The following is a 12,223-nucleotide window of genomic DNA, read 5'->3' as shown; positions in this document are numbered from 1 at the left end:
AAGTGGCTCATCTTTCAAGGCATGGTGAAACAGACATATATAGTCTTGGAAACAAAAGCAAACTACAAGCCATCTTTTCCTCATGTCCAAATTAATTACTACATGGTGGGCACTGAAATACTATAATCCAAACTCCTATACCATACTCCTGTACAACTCGTAAGCAGAAACCTCCTAAAGGATCTCTGCACCCTCTGAGATATGTACAGACAGGAAAATATCAGAAATAAACGATGACAGAGGCTTGATGGCACTTAACTTTACAGCTGCAGTTCCCAAACCTCTGTGAAGGAAAGCCAGGGTTAGAAAGCAGCAGTTCCAAGGGGTCTACAGAAAGGAGACATGGAGAGGTCATAATGACTGATAGTAACAACTAATTTTTAGCACTTAGTATGTACCAGGCAGTGTCCTAAGCATTTTATGTATATTAATTTAAAATTCACAACAACCCTATGAAGCAGGTACCGTTATCCTCATTTCACAGTGGGAATAAAGAACTCAATCAAGGTCACCATGATGGAGCCAGAATTTGAACCCTATGAATCTGACTCTGGAGCCCCCACTCTCACTCTTCTGTAGTTTCTCAAGAGATAGTGTGATGGGGGAAGAGCACTGGATGAAGGCTAAACACCTGGTTAGTGCCTTCTCCCCTCATTACCTCACTGTCCTGAATACTGGGGATAAATGTCACCCACCTTGTCTACCTTACAGAACATTTCAGGAACAAACAAGAAGTATGTAATTTTACAAAATATTTTTACAAGTGTTATGCAAATACAAGGCATACACAGGAATTAAAAGAGCAGCAATGTGTGAGGGGGCTTAGGAGAGTATTGAGTAGGAAGGCAAGGAAGAATGATGTTAAAAAAAATAAAAGCTGTGAACATTGCAGAGGTAGAGAATAGCCACCGATGCCTTTCTCCGTTGTTACTATTAGTTGCTTCTCAGCACTCACTTCTCAGGCCAAGGGATCTTGGCCCAAAAGTAAAACAGTTCATCTGAGATTTTTCATTCCCATGTTAATAAGGGATTGAAAAGTTGAATTAAATAGCCTCTTTGTTCATCTCTTCTACATAGAATAAGAAGTGAACATACATAAAGGATCAAAAGCAAATTTATTTATGTTGCTTATAATTTAAAAAGTCAAGAAGACAGATTCAGAGGAACCCAAGCTTACTGACTAGGACATCCTAAAAACAGATGCCTCTAGTTTAAAAAAAGAATGAAAAAGGAAGGAGGGAAGGAAAATACCGACCTTCATCATGAAGACAGGAATGGAAAGCTGCTTCTGCCTTACTGTTTCTGAGAGCACTGATTTCTTTGCAAGTTTTTCCAGAACCTTGGCTGTTTCATCCCCAGCAGTAATGTACGGAGGCTGAGTGAGCACATCTGTCCTGCTGTAATTAAGGCTGCAGAGTAGAGCAGCAGGTGCAAAATTCTCATCCTTTTAACTTGACTCTTAAACTGCCTGTGCTCTTGTAACTTAAAGTCTAAACTTGTTAAAAGTAAGATTTGGAAGGTCATTAGTCTATAACAGGGGTTAGGCACTACAGACATTTCTTTAAAGCAGAATTAGAAACAGCTACCTAACACATATCTGCCATTTTCAGATGTTGCCATTTCATTTTCCAAGGGAGAGAAAGCCATTAATTCATCCACATGAGGATGATATTGAAGCCAGATTGGAGGACTTCTTTTCCCTTAAGAAAAATAGCCTTTCCAGTAACAGAAAGAGCTTCAGGTCTCTTACCCAGCCCTTCCTTAGTGTAATTTAGGTGCTCAGAGATTCTCTGATACAAAGGGCTCAACCATCAATAAAGTTTTGTCTTATTTTCTTGTTAGAAATTTATCCATAGGAGAATTTGAATTGTAGTCACCTTCCTCCAAAGAGCAAAACCTCTCTGCAAAACCAGTTCCGTTTAAAATGTTTCAATGCAATCCTGCCAGATCCTAAAATAATTATAGTTTAGAAAGGCAGACGTGGCTTTGGGTCTGAACAAGTTTTATCCTACTGTACCTTTTCAAAGGGTGGAAGAGAGATCAGAAACATTAACTGGGTGCCAAGAAAACATAGCGAGATCGAAGCCATCCACTTCTGCAGGAACACTGAAAAGAAAGGTACACCACTTGGGGAAAGATTGGATTTCATTAGGGACAGTGACACTACCTATTTGGCGTAGAGGTTCCAGCGCTGGCCAGGGAACCACCTTTGCTCCCTGAGCACTAGTAATACCTGTGTCAGTTGTAGAATTCTTTGAAATTTTGAGTTAATAGGGTCACTACTTTTTGAATGCCTGCTGCAGAAACTAAGAAAAATGGCTGTCTGAGCCAATAGAAGAGGATTTTGTAGCTCAACTCCTGGGGAAGAAAATACTTCTTTTGACAGAGGGCAGATGCTGTAGACCTTACAGTGACATAGCCAGTCTGTAATGTCATCCAGGCCCACCCGCTAAAGTTTTGTAAATTATTTATTAGCTGTGGCTATAAATTAGAGATGAATGGAAGGCCTTCAGGCCTGATCTTAAAGGCACTCCTTATTAATGAAGTTCAAGCATTTGCTGTGGTAGGGGAGGGTTTTTGGTAAGAGGACTGAATCATCTCTTGTATGCAGACATTACTGATACTGCTGTTGTGCAGACTGGACCTCTCAAGAGAGATTCTGCTCTAACAGAGGTTTGGAAAAGTCCTTTGCTAGGACAGGTAAATGTAGTCAGTCATCCACTTGGTTCAACTTACCGTTCATATCCTTCTGTCATAAACACTAGATCCAATTCCCATTTCAAAAAAGTTGAACCTGCCTTTCTACTGGCTATCAGTAAAACTTTTTTTGCCTGCAATTGTGTCAAGCATAAAAAATTTTCATATAAATATGTGAATTAAAAATCTAGTTGCTATTAGGGCACTCTGGGGCCAAATATCGTTCAAGTTATCAGGCTTACCCCCCCCAATGAAGTAACACAGACAGCATCATGGCCCAAATTTATGACATTCATGAGCCCCAGGAGATGGGAAATACAACCATCTTTAGAAACACTAAAGAGCTTGTGTACATCCTTTGGTACCTCGGGATAAGTACTCCCTGCACACATAACCTCAAGGTATTCACATTTATACTTTGCCAGCCATCAACTCTCTTTCCTGCACACACACATGCATGTGCACAAATCTGGTAACAGAGACAGGAACTTTTGCTCATATTTTTTTTTAATGTATCACAATGAGCAGGAAACATACTTGATGAAATATTTTCAAAGGAGTATATTCAATTACCATCTACAATCAACTTAACTATGACAACAAAGTTTTCGTGACAAATTTTTTTTTTTCAGTTTGAAAGTTCCATGTGGTTCTGTTTGTTAGTCTCCATGTATTTTGGTACAGTTCGAGATCAGCATTGTTACAGTAACAAAAAAGCTAACAAGACTACATTATAGAAAAACACCAAGAACATCATTTTTGGTTTCACTTGCTCTATTTTTTTTTTGTTTTTTGTTTTTTTTTTTCTTTTTGTACATTGCAAAGGCTGTTCATATACCTCTTCACCTCAGGGTCACGTTCATTTATGCTTTCTTTCCTACCCAAACTTGCCCCCCTCCCCCCTGAAGAAAGTAAACAAACAAACAAAAAACTAGTCAAAGCTTTGTTTCACAGTGGGCAGTATCTCAGCGCCAACAAACCACCAACTCAATTTATGCTTCTATTTAAAATGTTTTAATTTATTATTTAAAAAAAATATATGTCCATGAACATCAAGTGCACTGGCTTGGGTCACTGCCTCTCTCTCCTGCAACTTCCTGCCATGCCTGATAAACTCAGGTTTAAACACATGCCGTCTGTTTTACTTTATTTTCAATTGTGTAAAACTTTGGCCACATTCATCTCTTTAAATAGCTTTTAATTAAAAAAAAAATTCCTAGATGTATTAAACTTTTCCTCATGTAGATGTGTGGTTTTTGGAAGGATGGAGGAAAGATGGATAAAATAACTCCCATTCCGTTGAGTCAGTATGGTGCTATGACAGACTGGTGTCTAGCACCAACCCATACTATAGGGAGAAAACCAAAAAACGAAGTGTCAATGGAGGTGAAGAACTAATTTAAAAAGCAAGTGGAAATATATCCTACCCAGCTACCTACAGTGCAGCAGACAGGAATAAATTCCCCAAGTGAGATCAAGCTAAACAGTTGAGCATTGTAGTGAATTCATGCTTTGTAAATAGTACTGGTCATAGCCACGGTGGCTGTCAGCCCACAAACATCTAACTCATGTTTGACCTCTAATGTTCACCATCACTGACTGCTTTGCTACTTCTGGGTTAGTGCTGAGAATTATTCTTACTTTTTTCAATGAACATATATGTGGGCGGTTTAGTTGTAGAGGAAAGCATTAAGGGTGCAACCCACTCCAGGTTGAAACAATCACATAACCCCTCTGATACCACTAGGTGGGTGGAAGCATGCTCAGCCAATCTATTCAACCACCTTATTGTCGCCAGACACACCCACAGCTCAAGGCATGGCGTAACAAAACACTGACAGTCACTCTGCCTCACAGAGGGAGGATGGCATAGTAGCTCCAAAAAAAAAAAAAAAAAAAACCCAAAAAAAACCAAAACCCAAACCATCAGGGAGGGTGCAGCAAAATTATAAAGAAAAGAACTTAAAGTTGAGGGGGGAGGGAAAGGGATAGAAATTGCACTATTACCAAGCAGTATCATTTTTAAAAACAACGTTTTCAGAGAAGACCTAGCAGAATTTGACAGGTAAAGCTAGTGTTAAATTGTTAACTGATATCACATAGAGAACCAAAAACAAAAACAATTTTTTTCTATATGGTACAGACACAGAGTAACATACAACAGTTAAATGGCAAAAAATATATATATATTTCATAGAGTTACAAACAAGATAAAATAATGGAAAACAAAAAACTGTACAACTTTAAAATTTAAAAATGTTCATCTCAAACACAGGGAGAAATACAAGATTTCTTGTTAAAAGGAAATAGCTCGTTAAAACAGTAAATGTTTTGCGTACTTGCTTTTGACACCTTATGCTACAACTGGATACTGGTATGAATAGTTAGATGGTATTCTTTAGTATTTCTACTTTAAAAAAAAGTTAAAAAAGGAATTTGCACTGTGCATCAGCCTAGTTAGAAATATGTACAACATTTCAGGATCTACTATTTCATTAAACTAAAATTCATAAAAATAAAATAGTCCCGGCTAAAAAAGAAAAAAAGAAAAAAATCCATTTTCAGATCTTGGAATGCTCCAGTCTTTTGCAAAGTCGATGAGTGGCTTCAGCACTGGGGAAAGAAGCCCGAAAGGTGACCAATGGAACCTGCATTCACAGTCTTCAAAGTTCCCTTTTGAAACATAAGGAAGAAAACGAAGGGGAGAAGGTTTTCACACTTTGGGGGCAAGGGGAGATGGTTTCTGTTGATGTTTAGCTATGAAAGTGAAACAGCAAAGCATCTATTTGTCTCCAAAATCTATGTTTTAGCAGCACAAAGTTTTCAAAGTTCAGACCGTTTATTTTATTTTATTTTTTTACATGAGAAAGGGTGTGTGTTACAGGAATATGGATATTAACATAAACAAGTGCCTCACATACGGTTCCTTTTTTGCTTTCTGTACATTGCTATCTGCTGCTTTGTTGGCTGCGCTCCGGATCACTCGCCGCTCAGACTGCCTAACACAAGGACAAAACTTTGAAGTAAAAAATGTGTCTTTTGGTATATGGAATTGTCATTAACAGTTGCCTCTCTGCTTGCAGAAGAAGCACATAACAACCTGGGAATCTTTTGTTTTTCTCTTTCTTTTATTTAAGTAAGTCTTGTTTGTTTAAATCAGAAACAAATTCTCAAGTAACAAGAACCCTTTCCCTTTTTTCTGCATCAGCAGTGAAAGGGTGTGTCTTTGGATTTTATTTAAAGCATGAAATTTTTTTTTTCTGAGAGAAGAAAGAAAAAACAAATACAAAACCAAAAACCAAATCCCTAACCAAAAACTTTTTTAGAAAATAAAAGTACACAGCCAATTACACAAATGGAAACAAATCCTTTAGTAAAGGAAAAGAATATTTGAAGCATCTACCAAACAAGGAGGAAAAGAAGGGGTACAAAGAAAAGGCCAAAAGAAGGATAAATAAAAAAATAAATGCACAAGGCTAACAGACACAGGTAACTAGAATTATATGCCTTTAAAAAGTTTCAACTCCCCAACCAAAAATAATCTGTGAGGATCCTAATGACCCCTAGAATCCCTTGAAATTCTTTCTTTAGTTTTATAAAATAATTCTGCAGCTCCCTCTAAGAAATGAAGGCAGCTACCTTAAGTGGGAGATTATAGGATGGGAGGTGGGAGAAGGAAAGAGAAAGTGGAATTAAGGGACAAAGCGGGAGAAAAGCTTAGGCGAATCAACGGATTGCAATCTATCTGCTAGGAATGAACAAGACAACATCAAATGAGGAGCTGTCAGCTGGACCATACAAAAAGCTAAATGTACACAAAAGGTTTCTTTTTTTTCCTTTTAAATCTACCATACTGCTTCAGTTCATTTCCAATGCAACAATCTACTCAACACCAAAAATGGTCATATCTATCATAAATACAGAAAGTCAGTTTTTAAAACTTATTTTTTTTTAAGCTACAAGTCCTCAACACTCTTTGTGTGTGTGGGTTATTTTTTTTTTTTTTTCTGAAAGTGGGAGTGCTTAACTTTTCCCCTTGAAATTGGCTTCAGCAGAAAAGCTATCCTTAAAAATCCCCAGAAAGCTAAAGCAGTTCACATTGTTTTTCTTGAATACTTTCTGCCCGTTTTTAAATTAACAAAACAAAAAATCTTTTCTGGAAAAAAAAAAAAACAAAAAAAAAAACAAAAAAATAATAATATATAAAAAAAATGATTCTGAAAACAGAACAAAGTGTGAGCGATTGACCTGAGAATAAAAAGACATTACATTTCTTTTTTTCTTTTAGCAAGCCATTGGTATCTGAATGCTAAGATAGCAAGAAATTTAAAACTGTAACAAGGTGGACTGCTTTCCCATACAGTGCATGCCGGGCTCCTCTGTGCTATCAGCGTGGGGCGTTTATTGAAAAGGGGCAAATATACAAGGGGTTTAAGCTCCAAAGACATTAGGGAGGCCCTGCGGACTTCTGTTTCCCAGACCAATAGTACCTTCAAAAGGACACAATGTAACAGGTTAGGGCTTTTTTTTTTTTTTTTTTTTTTTTTTAAATATTAAAAGAAAAAAAAGACAAGAATGTAAAATCACCGGCATAGATAGGTATATGGGAAAACAACCCACGCTTTTTCTTTTTTTTCCTTTTTTTTTTTTTTTTTTTTTTTTTTTTTTGGTTAGAAGCTTTGGAATTGCAGTTAGTCTATTTCTGAAATTGGTTTGTTATTAATTTTTGTATTTAAATTCATTTGTTTGTATTGTTCATCTTCAAAGCTTACAATCTGAAGGTGTCCGTTCCTACACTGGTCAGACCACTGTCCTTGGGGCAGCTGGGGTCTTTGGGACCCTCCACCGGGCTCGCCGGTCCGTCGGACTTTTGGCTGAGATCCGTGTCAGACTCCTCCGAATAGTCGTCTGTTGGCATCGAGGGCTGAACCCCTGAGGTGCTGCATGAACTTGAGGTAACCGTTGAAGATGAGGAGAGAGGAGGAAAAGAAGGGGGCTTCGCTGCCGAAGCCCGGGAGACCACTTGCGGCCAAGACTTCCTGGAGGCGTGGGGGGAAGCGGAGGAGGGGGTGGCGGCCGACGGGGGAGGGGGGCTGTCGTTTGAGTGAGCGGCAGACTGCGAGGTAGATGCGGTGCTAGGATCGGGGAAGCAGGCAGAGTGAGGTAATAAACTAGGGTGCTCTTTGGCGTTTCTTGCTGCTCTCGTGATTGTTCTGTGTTTGTGCAAGGCCGACTCGAGATGTTGACTCAGAGCTTCCTCCCCACAGAGCGCGCTCTCGCACGCCAGGCAGTGGTATGAGCCGCCGCCGCCGCCACCGCCACCACCACCGCCGCCACTGCCGCCGCCGCCGGTGGGGACGTGAAGCACCATCTCTTGCAGGTTCACCACAGACTGGCCGAAGAAGCAGAGGGACTTCAGGTGGCTCCTCGCCGCCTCCTCGTCGCCGAAGCCCGCCTGGCACTTGCGGCAGACCAACTTGTACTGCACCTTTGGAACAATGAAGGGGTCGTAGAGGGAGTCCGCACTTTTGCTTTCTGCTTCTGGCTCTTCGGGGGGTTTCGGCAGGAGGGGGGACACCTCACGGGGGGCGTTTTTCTGTTCTTCTGGTTTGGGGGATTCTTTGGCAGGGTCTTTGTCTGGGGAAGCAGCCCCCGAGGGGACTGGGGTTTGGCTTGCTTTGGGCTGCTGCTGCTGCACTTTTTGCTGCTGCTGCTGCTGTAGTTGCCGCTGCTGCTGCTGTTGAATTGCCTCCTGCAGACTCTGCTGGTATTGCTGGTACTGCTGCAGTAGGGAGCCCGGGGACAGCCCCATCAGGGCCTGCGACAGTGCAGGGCTGTAGGGGAACAGGCCTTCCATGCCATACATAGGCTGCAGGTACCCGCTCTGCAGGGCGCCAGGGATCTGGGGAGCATAATAAGGAGAAAAGCCTGGTACAAAGTAAGGAAGGAACTGGCTCGTGAGCAATGCTGTGGGGTCCGAAGTCAAGGCTGCCTGCAGGGCCTGCAGCTGTGCAGGGTCCACCGCATACTCCATGGTGGGCAGCGGGGCTGAGATCGTGGCTGCAGCTGCCGTGGGGGCTTCTCCTTTCTCCTTCTTGGGGACAGGCAGGGGTTCCCCTTTCCCTTTGTGTGCCTTTTCCTTCTCCTTTATTTTCTCACTGTCTTTGTCCTTGCGTTGCTGCTGCTGTTGTGGTGGGAGCTGTGGTGTGGGTGGCGGCTGGGCTGCTGGCGGCGGGGGAGGCTGCTGCACCTGTGGCTGCTGCTGAGGAGGTTGCTGAGGGGCCATCGCCATGGTGGCTTGTGCTGGGGTTGGGGAGCTCAGCGATGCTGAGGACGGTTTATTTGGTAATCCAGATGTGGGGAGACCAGGGGAAGGAACCGTTGTGCTGGGCAGACCCATCAAGTTCGGCTTAGGAGACGTTAAAGCTGAAAGGAATGGAGACAGAAATCACCGGTCAGTCTGGGCAGGGGTAGGGCTGAAGCTCAAGACATTTTACCAGTGTCACTGGCACACAGTCTGAGATGATGTCAAGGCTTGAAGGATCCTCTCAAAACCAATGTTTTCAACAGAAGTATCCCACCAGGCTCAGGGCTGGACAACCTTTTATTCTAATGAGGACTCAGTCCTGGGTCAGCTCCCATGCTTCCTCTTTCAGCCAAACAACTTCCAACACCTTCCTGCCCAATGTGCCACACCTGCTAATTCACATTTTCTTTGCCAAGCACTCCCAGCTACCATTCACGCTGCCCAACTGCAATTAGTCTAGAGGCCCCAAAGCCAGCTGTTTCTAGCTGGGGCCCATTTGCACCAAAGGCCTTCATCACAGAAATAGTATGGCCACGAGGTCCCCAGAGAAGTTATCTGGAGGAGAGTGACAACAGAAGAGAGAAGAGAACAAAAGCAAGAAAGCTAGCACGGCCACATGAACAAACAAAACGGGCTCTACATGTGTTCCTCCTCTCGGACCTCTGTTGCTGCAGTTGACTGGATGCTTTGGGAGGGTAGAGAGATGATGATGAACAGGAAAGTGTGGAGGAAGGGCCTGGGAAGAAATAAGAACAATCCATTCAGGGAAAATTGCTTCCGTGCCTTGGCCCAGCTGATCTGCTTCCACAAGTCTACTGAACAGTATAACCACCTAGGAATAGGATTCTGGAATCCGCTGGAGAAATGACCACCTTCTCTTCCTGCCCATTTGAATGATAACACAGGAGGGCCAGTGGGACTGTAGACAGTTAAGAAACAACCACAGGAAAAGGATAAAAGCCATGTCAGAAAATGGAACAGCCCAAGGTACTGACACCAATTCCCAAGACATCACAACCTACCCCAAGCACCACTGCCTATGGATAGCAAAGATCTCTGACCGTGTCACCAGGCCCTGATGGACTAGAGCCCCATCCTTGATCATACTCACCCCTAATCTACCACCACTTCCTGCAATGCCTTCACCGACCTGAGAGCCTGATACCTTTTCTGACCCATAGCTATCTCCTGGTTTGAGTCATCAGTTCCAAGGTAATGCAAGAGGGTGTTGCTGTGGATGCTACTCCAAGCTTCAGGTATGTTGAAACTAGCAAGATAGTAGGGAAGGACAGCATGGGGGTGGCGTGCAGAGTGTGCTGGATGATGAAAAGCTGAGGAAACAGACAGGAGGATCGCACAGGCAACAACTCTCAGAACACCTCTATATTCACCATATCCAAGAAACTAGATGGTATGTACATCTCTTCAGAGGATACCAAAATGCAAAATCAAAACAATCTTATTTCATCTGGATCACCTTCTGCTAGAAAGCTGGGGAAGGACTTCCATAACATGACACTGAGGAAAAAAAAGCAAGAAAAAGCACTCTGAAGCCCAGACCTGGGGGAAGACTGCTGATTTCTGGCTATCGTGGTACAGTGTTGACCATCAAAACCCTCATATTTCAGATGGAAAGAACAAGATTGCTTCAAATTGCCAATCCCAAACATCCGTTAATACTGGATAGCTAAGGAGGAAGGTTCCTTCAGCATCTCATCATCCAGTGTCCTCAGTGCACATAAGACACCAGAGAAGATATGTGTGACTCTACTCAGAAAAGCTTAGTAAAGACTTGGTTAAATTGGCACAAACAAGACAGAGAGAGAGTAGACTCTGAGTTCTAAACTTGGCACATGGCTCTGTCTCCACTAGGCAATGATCCTGCACTAAGTTTTAGGTTTGGAGCCGGGGCCAAAAGATCAGTGGGGCAAGGAAGGAGTATCTAGAGATTTCTCCATCCCTATGGCTCCAGGCTTTTAGGAGATTCAGTCAAAAAGCCTTAAACTGTGTGTCTTCAACTGATGGTCTATATAAGAGGTTCACATTTCGGCCGGGCGCGGTGGCTCAAGCCTGTAATCCCAGCACTTTGGGAGGCGGAGACGGGCGGATCACGAGGTCAGGAGATCGAGACCATCCTGGCTAACCCGGTGAAACCCCGTCTCTACTAAAAAATACAAAAAACTAGCCGGGCGAGGTGGTGGGCGCCTGTAATCCCAGCTACTTGGGAGGCTAAGGCAGGAGAATGGCGTAAACCCGGGAGGCGGAGCTTGCAGTGAGCTGAGATCCGGCCACTGCACTCTAGCCTGGGCAACAGAGCGAGACTCCGTCTCAAAAAAAAAAAGGTTCACATTTTAAGAAATGTTTACAAATCTCTATTTACCAAGCCTTGCACTAGTCATGCTAGACACAGTAGCTCAACATACTCACAACTCTGTGACATCCTTTTTCTGATCTGTAAGATCAGAATCTGGCAAGATACTTCATCCCCCCAAGACTTACTCCTACAACTCTGGAGTCACACTGACCCTGTGTGATATGGTAACACACATCAGACGTGTGACCCTGGGACTGTCAGTTGAACACTTGTAACCTCAGCTTTCAACAATAGATGATTATAAGAATTAAATGAAAGACCATATTGATAGAAAAAGCTTAGCATTGGGCCTGACATATAATAGATGTTTAATAAACACAAGTTCGGCTGGGCGCGGTGGCTCAAGCCTGTAATCCCAGCACTTTGGGAGGCTGAGATGGGCGGATCACAAGGTCAGGAGATCGAGACCATCCTGGCTAACACGGTGAAACCCCGTCTCTACTAAAAAATACAAAAATCTAGCCGGGCGAGGTGGCGGGCGCCAGTAGTCCCAGCTACTTGGGAGGCTGAGGCAGGAGAATGGCGTAAACCCGGGAGGCGGAGCTTCCAGTGAGCTGAGATCCAGCCACTGCACTCTAGCCTGGGCGACAGAGCGAGACTCCGTCTCAAAAAAAAAGGTTCACATTTTAAGAAATGTTTACAAATCTCTATTTACCAAGCCTTGCACTAGTCATGCTAGACACAGTAGCTCAACATACTCACAACTCTGTGACATCCTTTTTCTGATCTGTAAGATCAGAATCTGGCAAGATACTTCATCCCCCCAAGACTTACTCCTACAACTCTGGAGTCACACTGACCCTGTGTGATATGGTAACACACATCAGACGTGTGACCCTGGGACA

The 12,223-nt window shown here is 42.9% G+C and overlaps 1 protein-coding gene across 2 annotated transcripts in view; it reads right to left on the bottom strand.

The window, feature by feature from the left end:
• Window positions 1–3,186: 3,186 nt before the first annotated feature.
• The window catches only part of ZFHX3 (zinc finger homeobox 3), a 277,781-nt gene continuing 268,744 nt past the window's right edge, over window positions 3,187–12,223 (bottom strand). For both annotated transcript variants that reach the window (XM_025370486.1, XM_025370485.1), the window contains one exon: window positions 3,187–9,123. In XM_025370486.1, coding sequence (XP_025226271.1) covers window positions 7,466–9,123 — 1,658 coding nt within the window. In that variant the 3' untranslated portion in view covers window positions 3,187–7,465. The remainder of the gene's footprint in view (window positions 9,124–12,223) is intronic.

This window comes from Theropithecus gelada, chromosome 20 (assembly GCF_003255815.1).
Source record: "Theropithecus gelada isolate Dixy chromosome 20, Tgel_1.0, whole genome shotgun sequence".
In the NCBI taxonomy this organism is placed as follows: Eukaryota; Metazoa; Chordata; class Mammalia; order Primates; family Cercopithecidae; genus Theropithecus; species Theropithecus gelada.
This window is presented reverse-complemented; position numbering and strand designations above follow the sequence as displayed.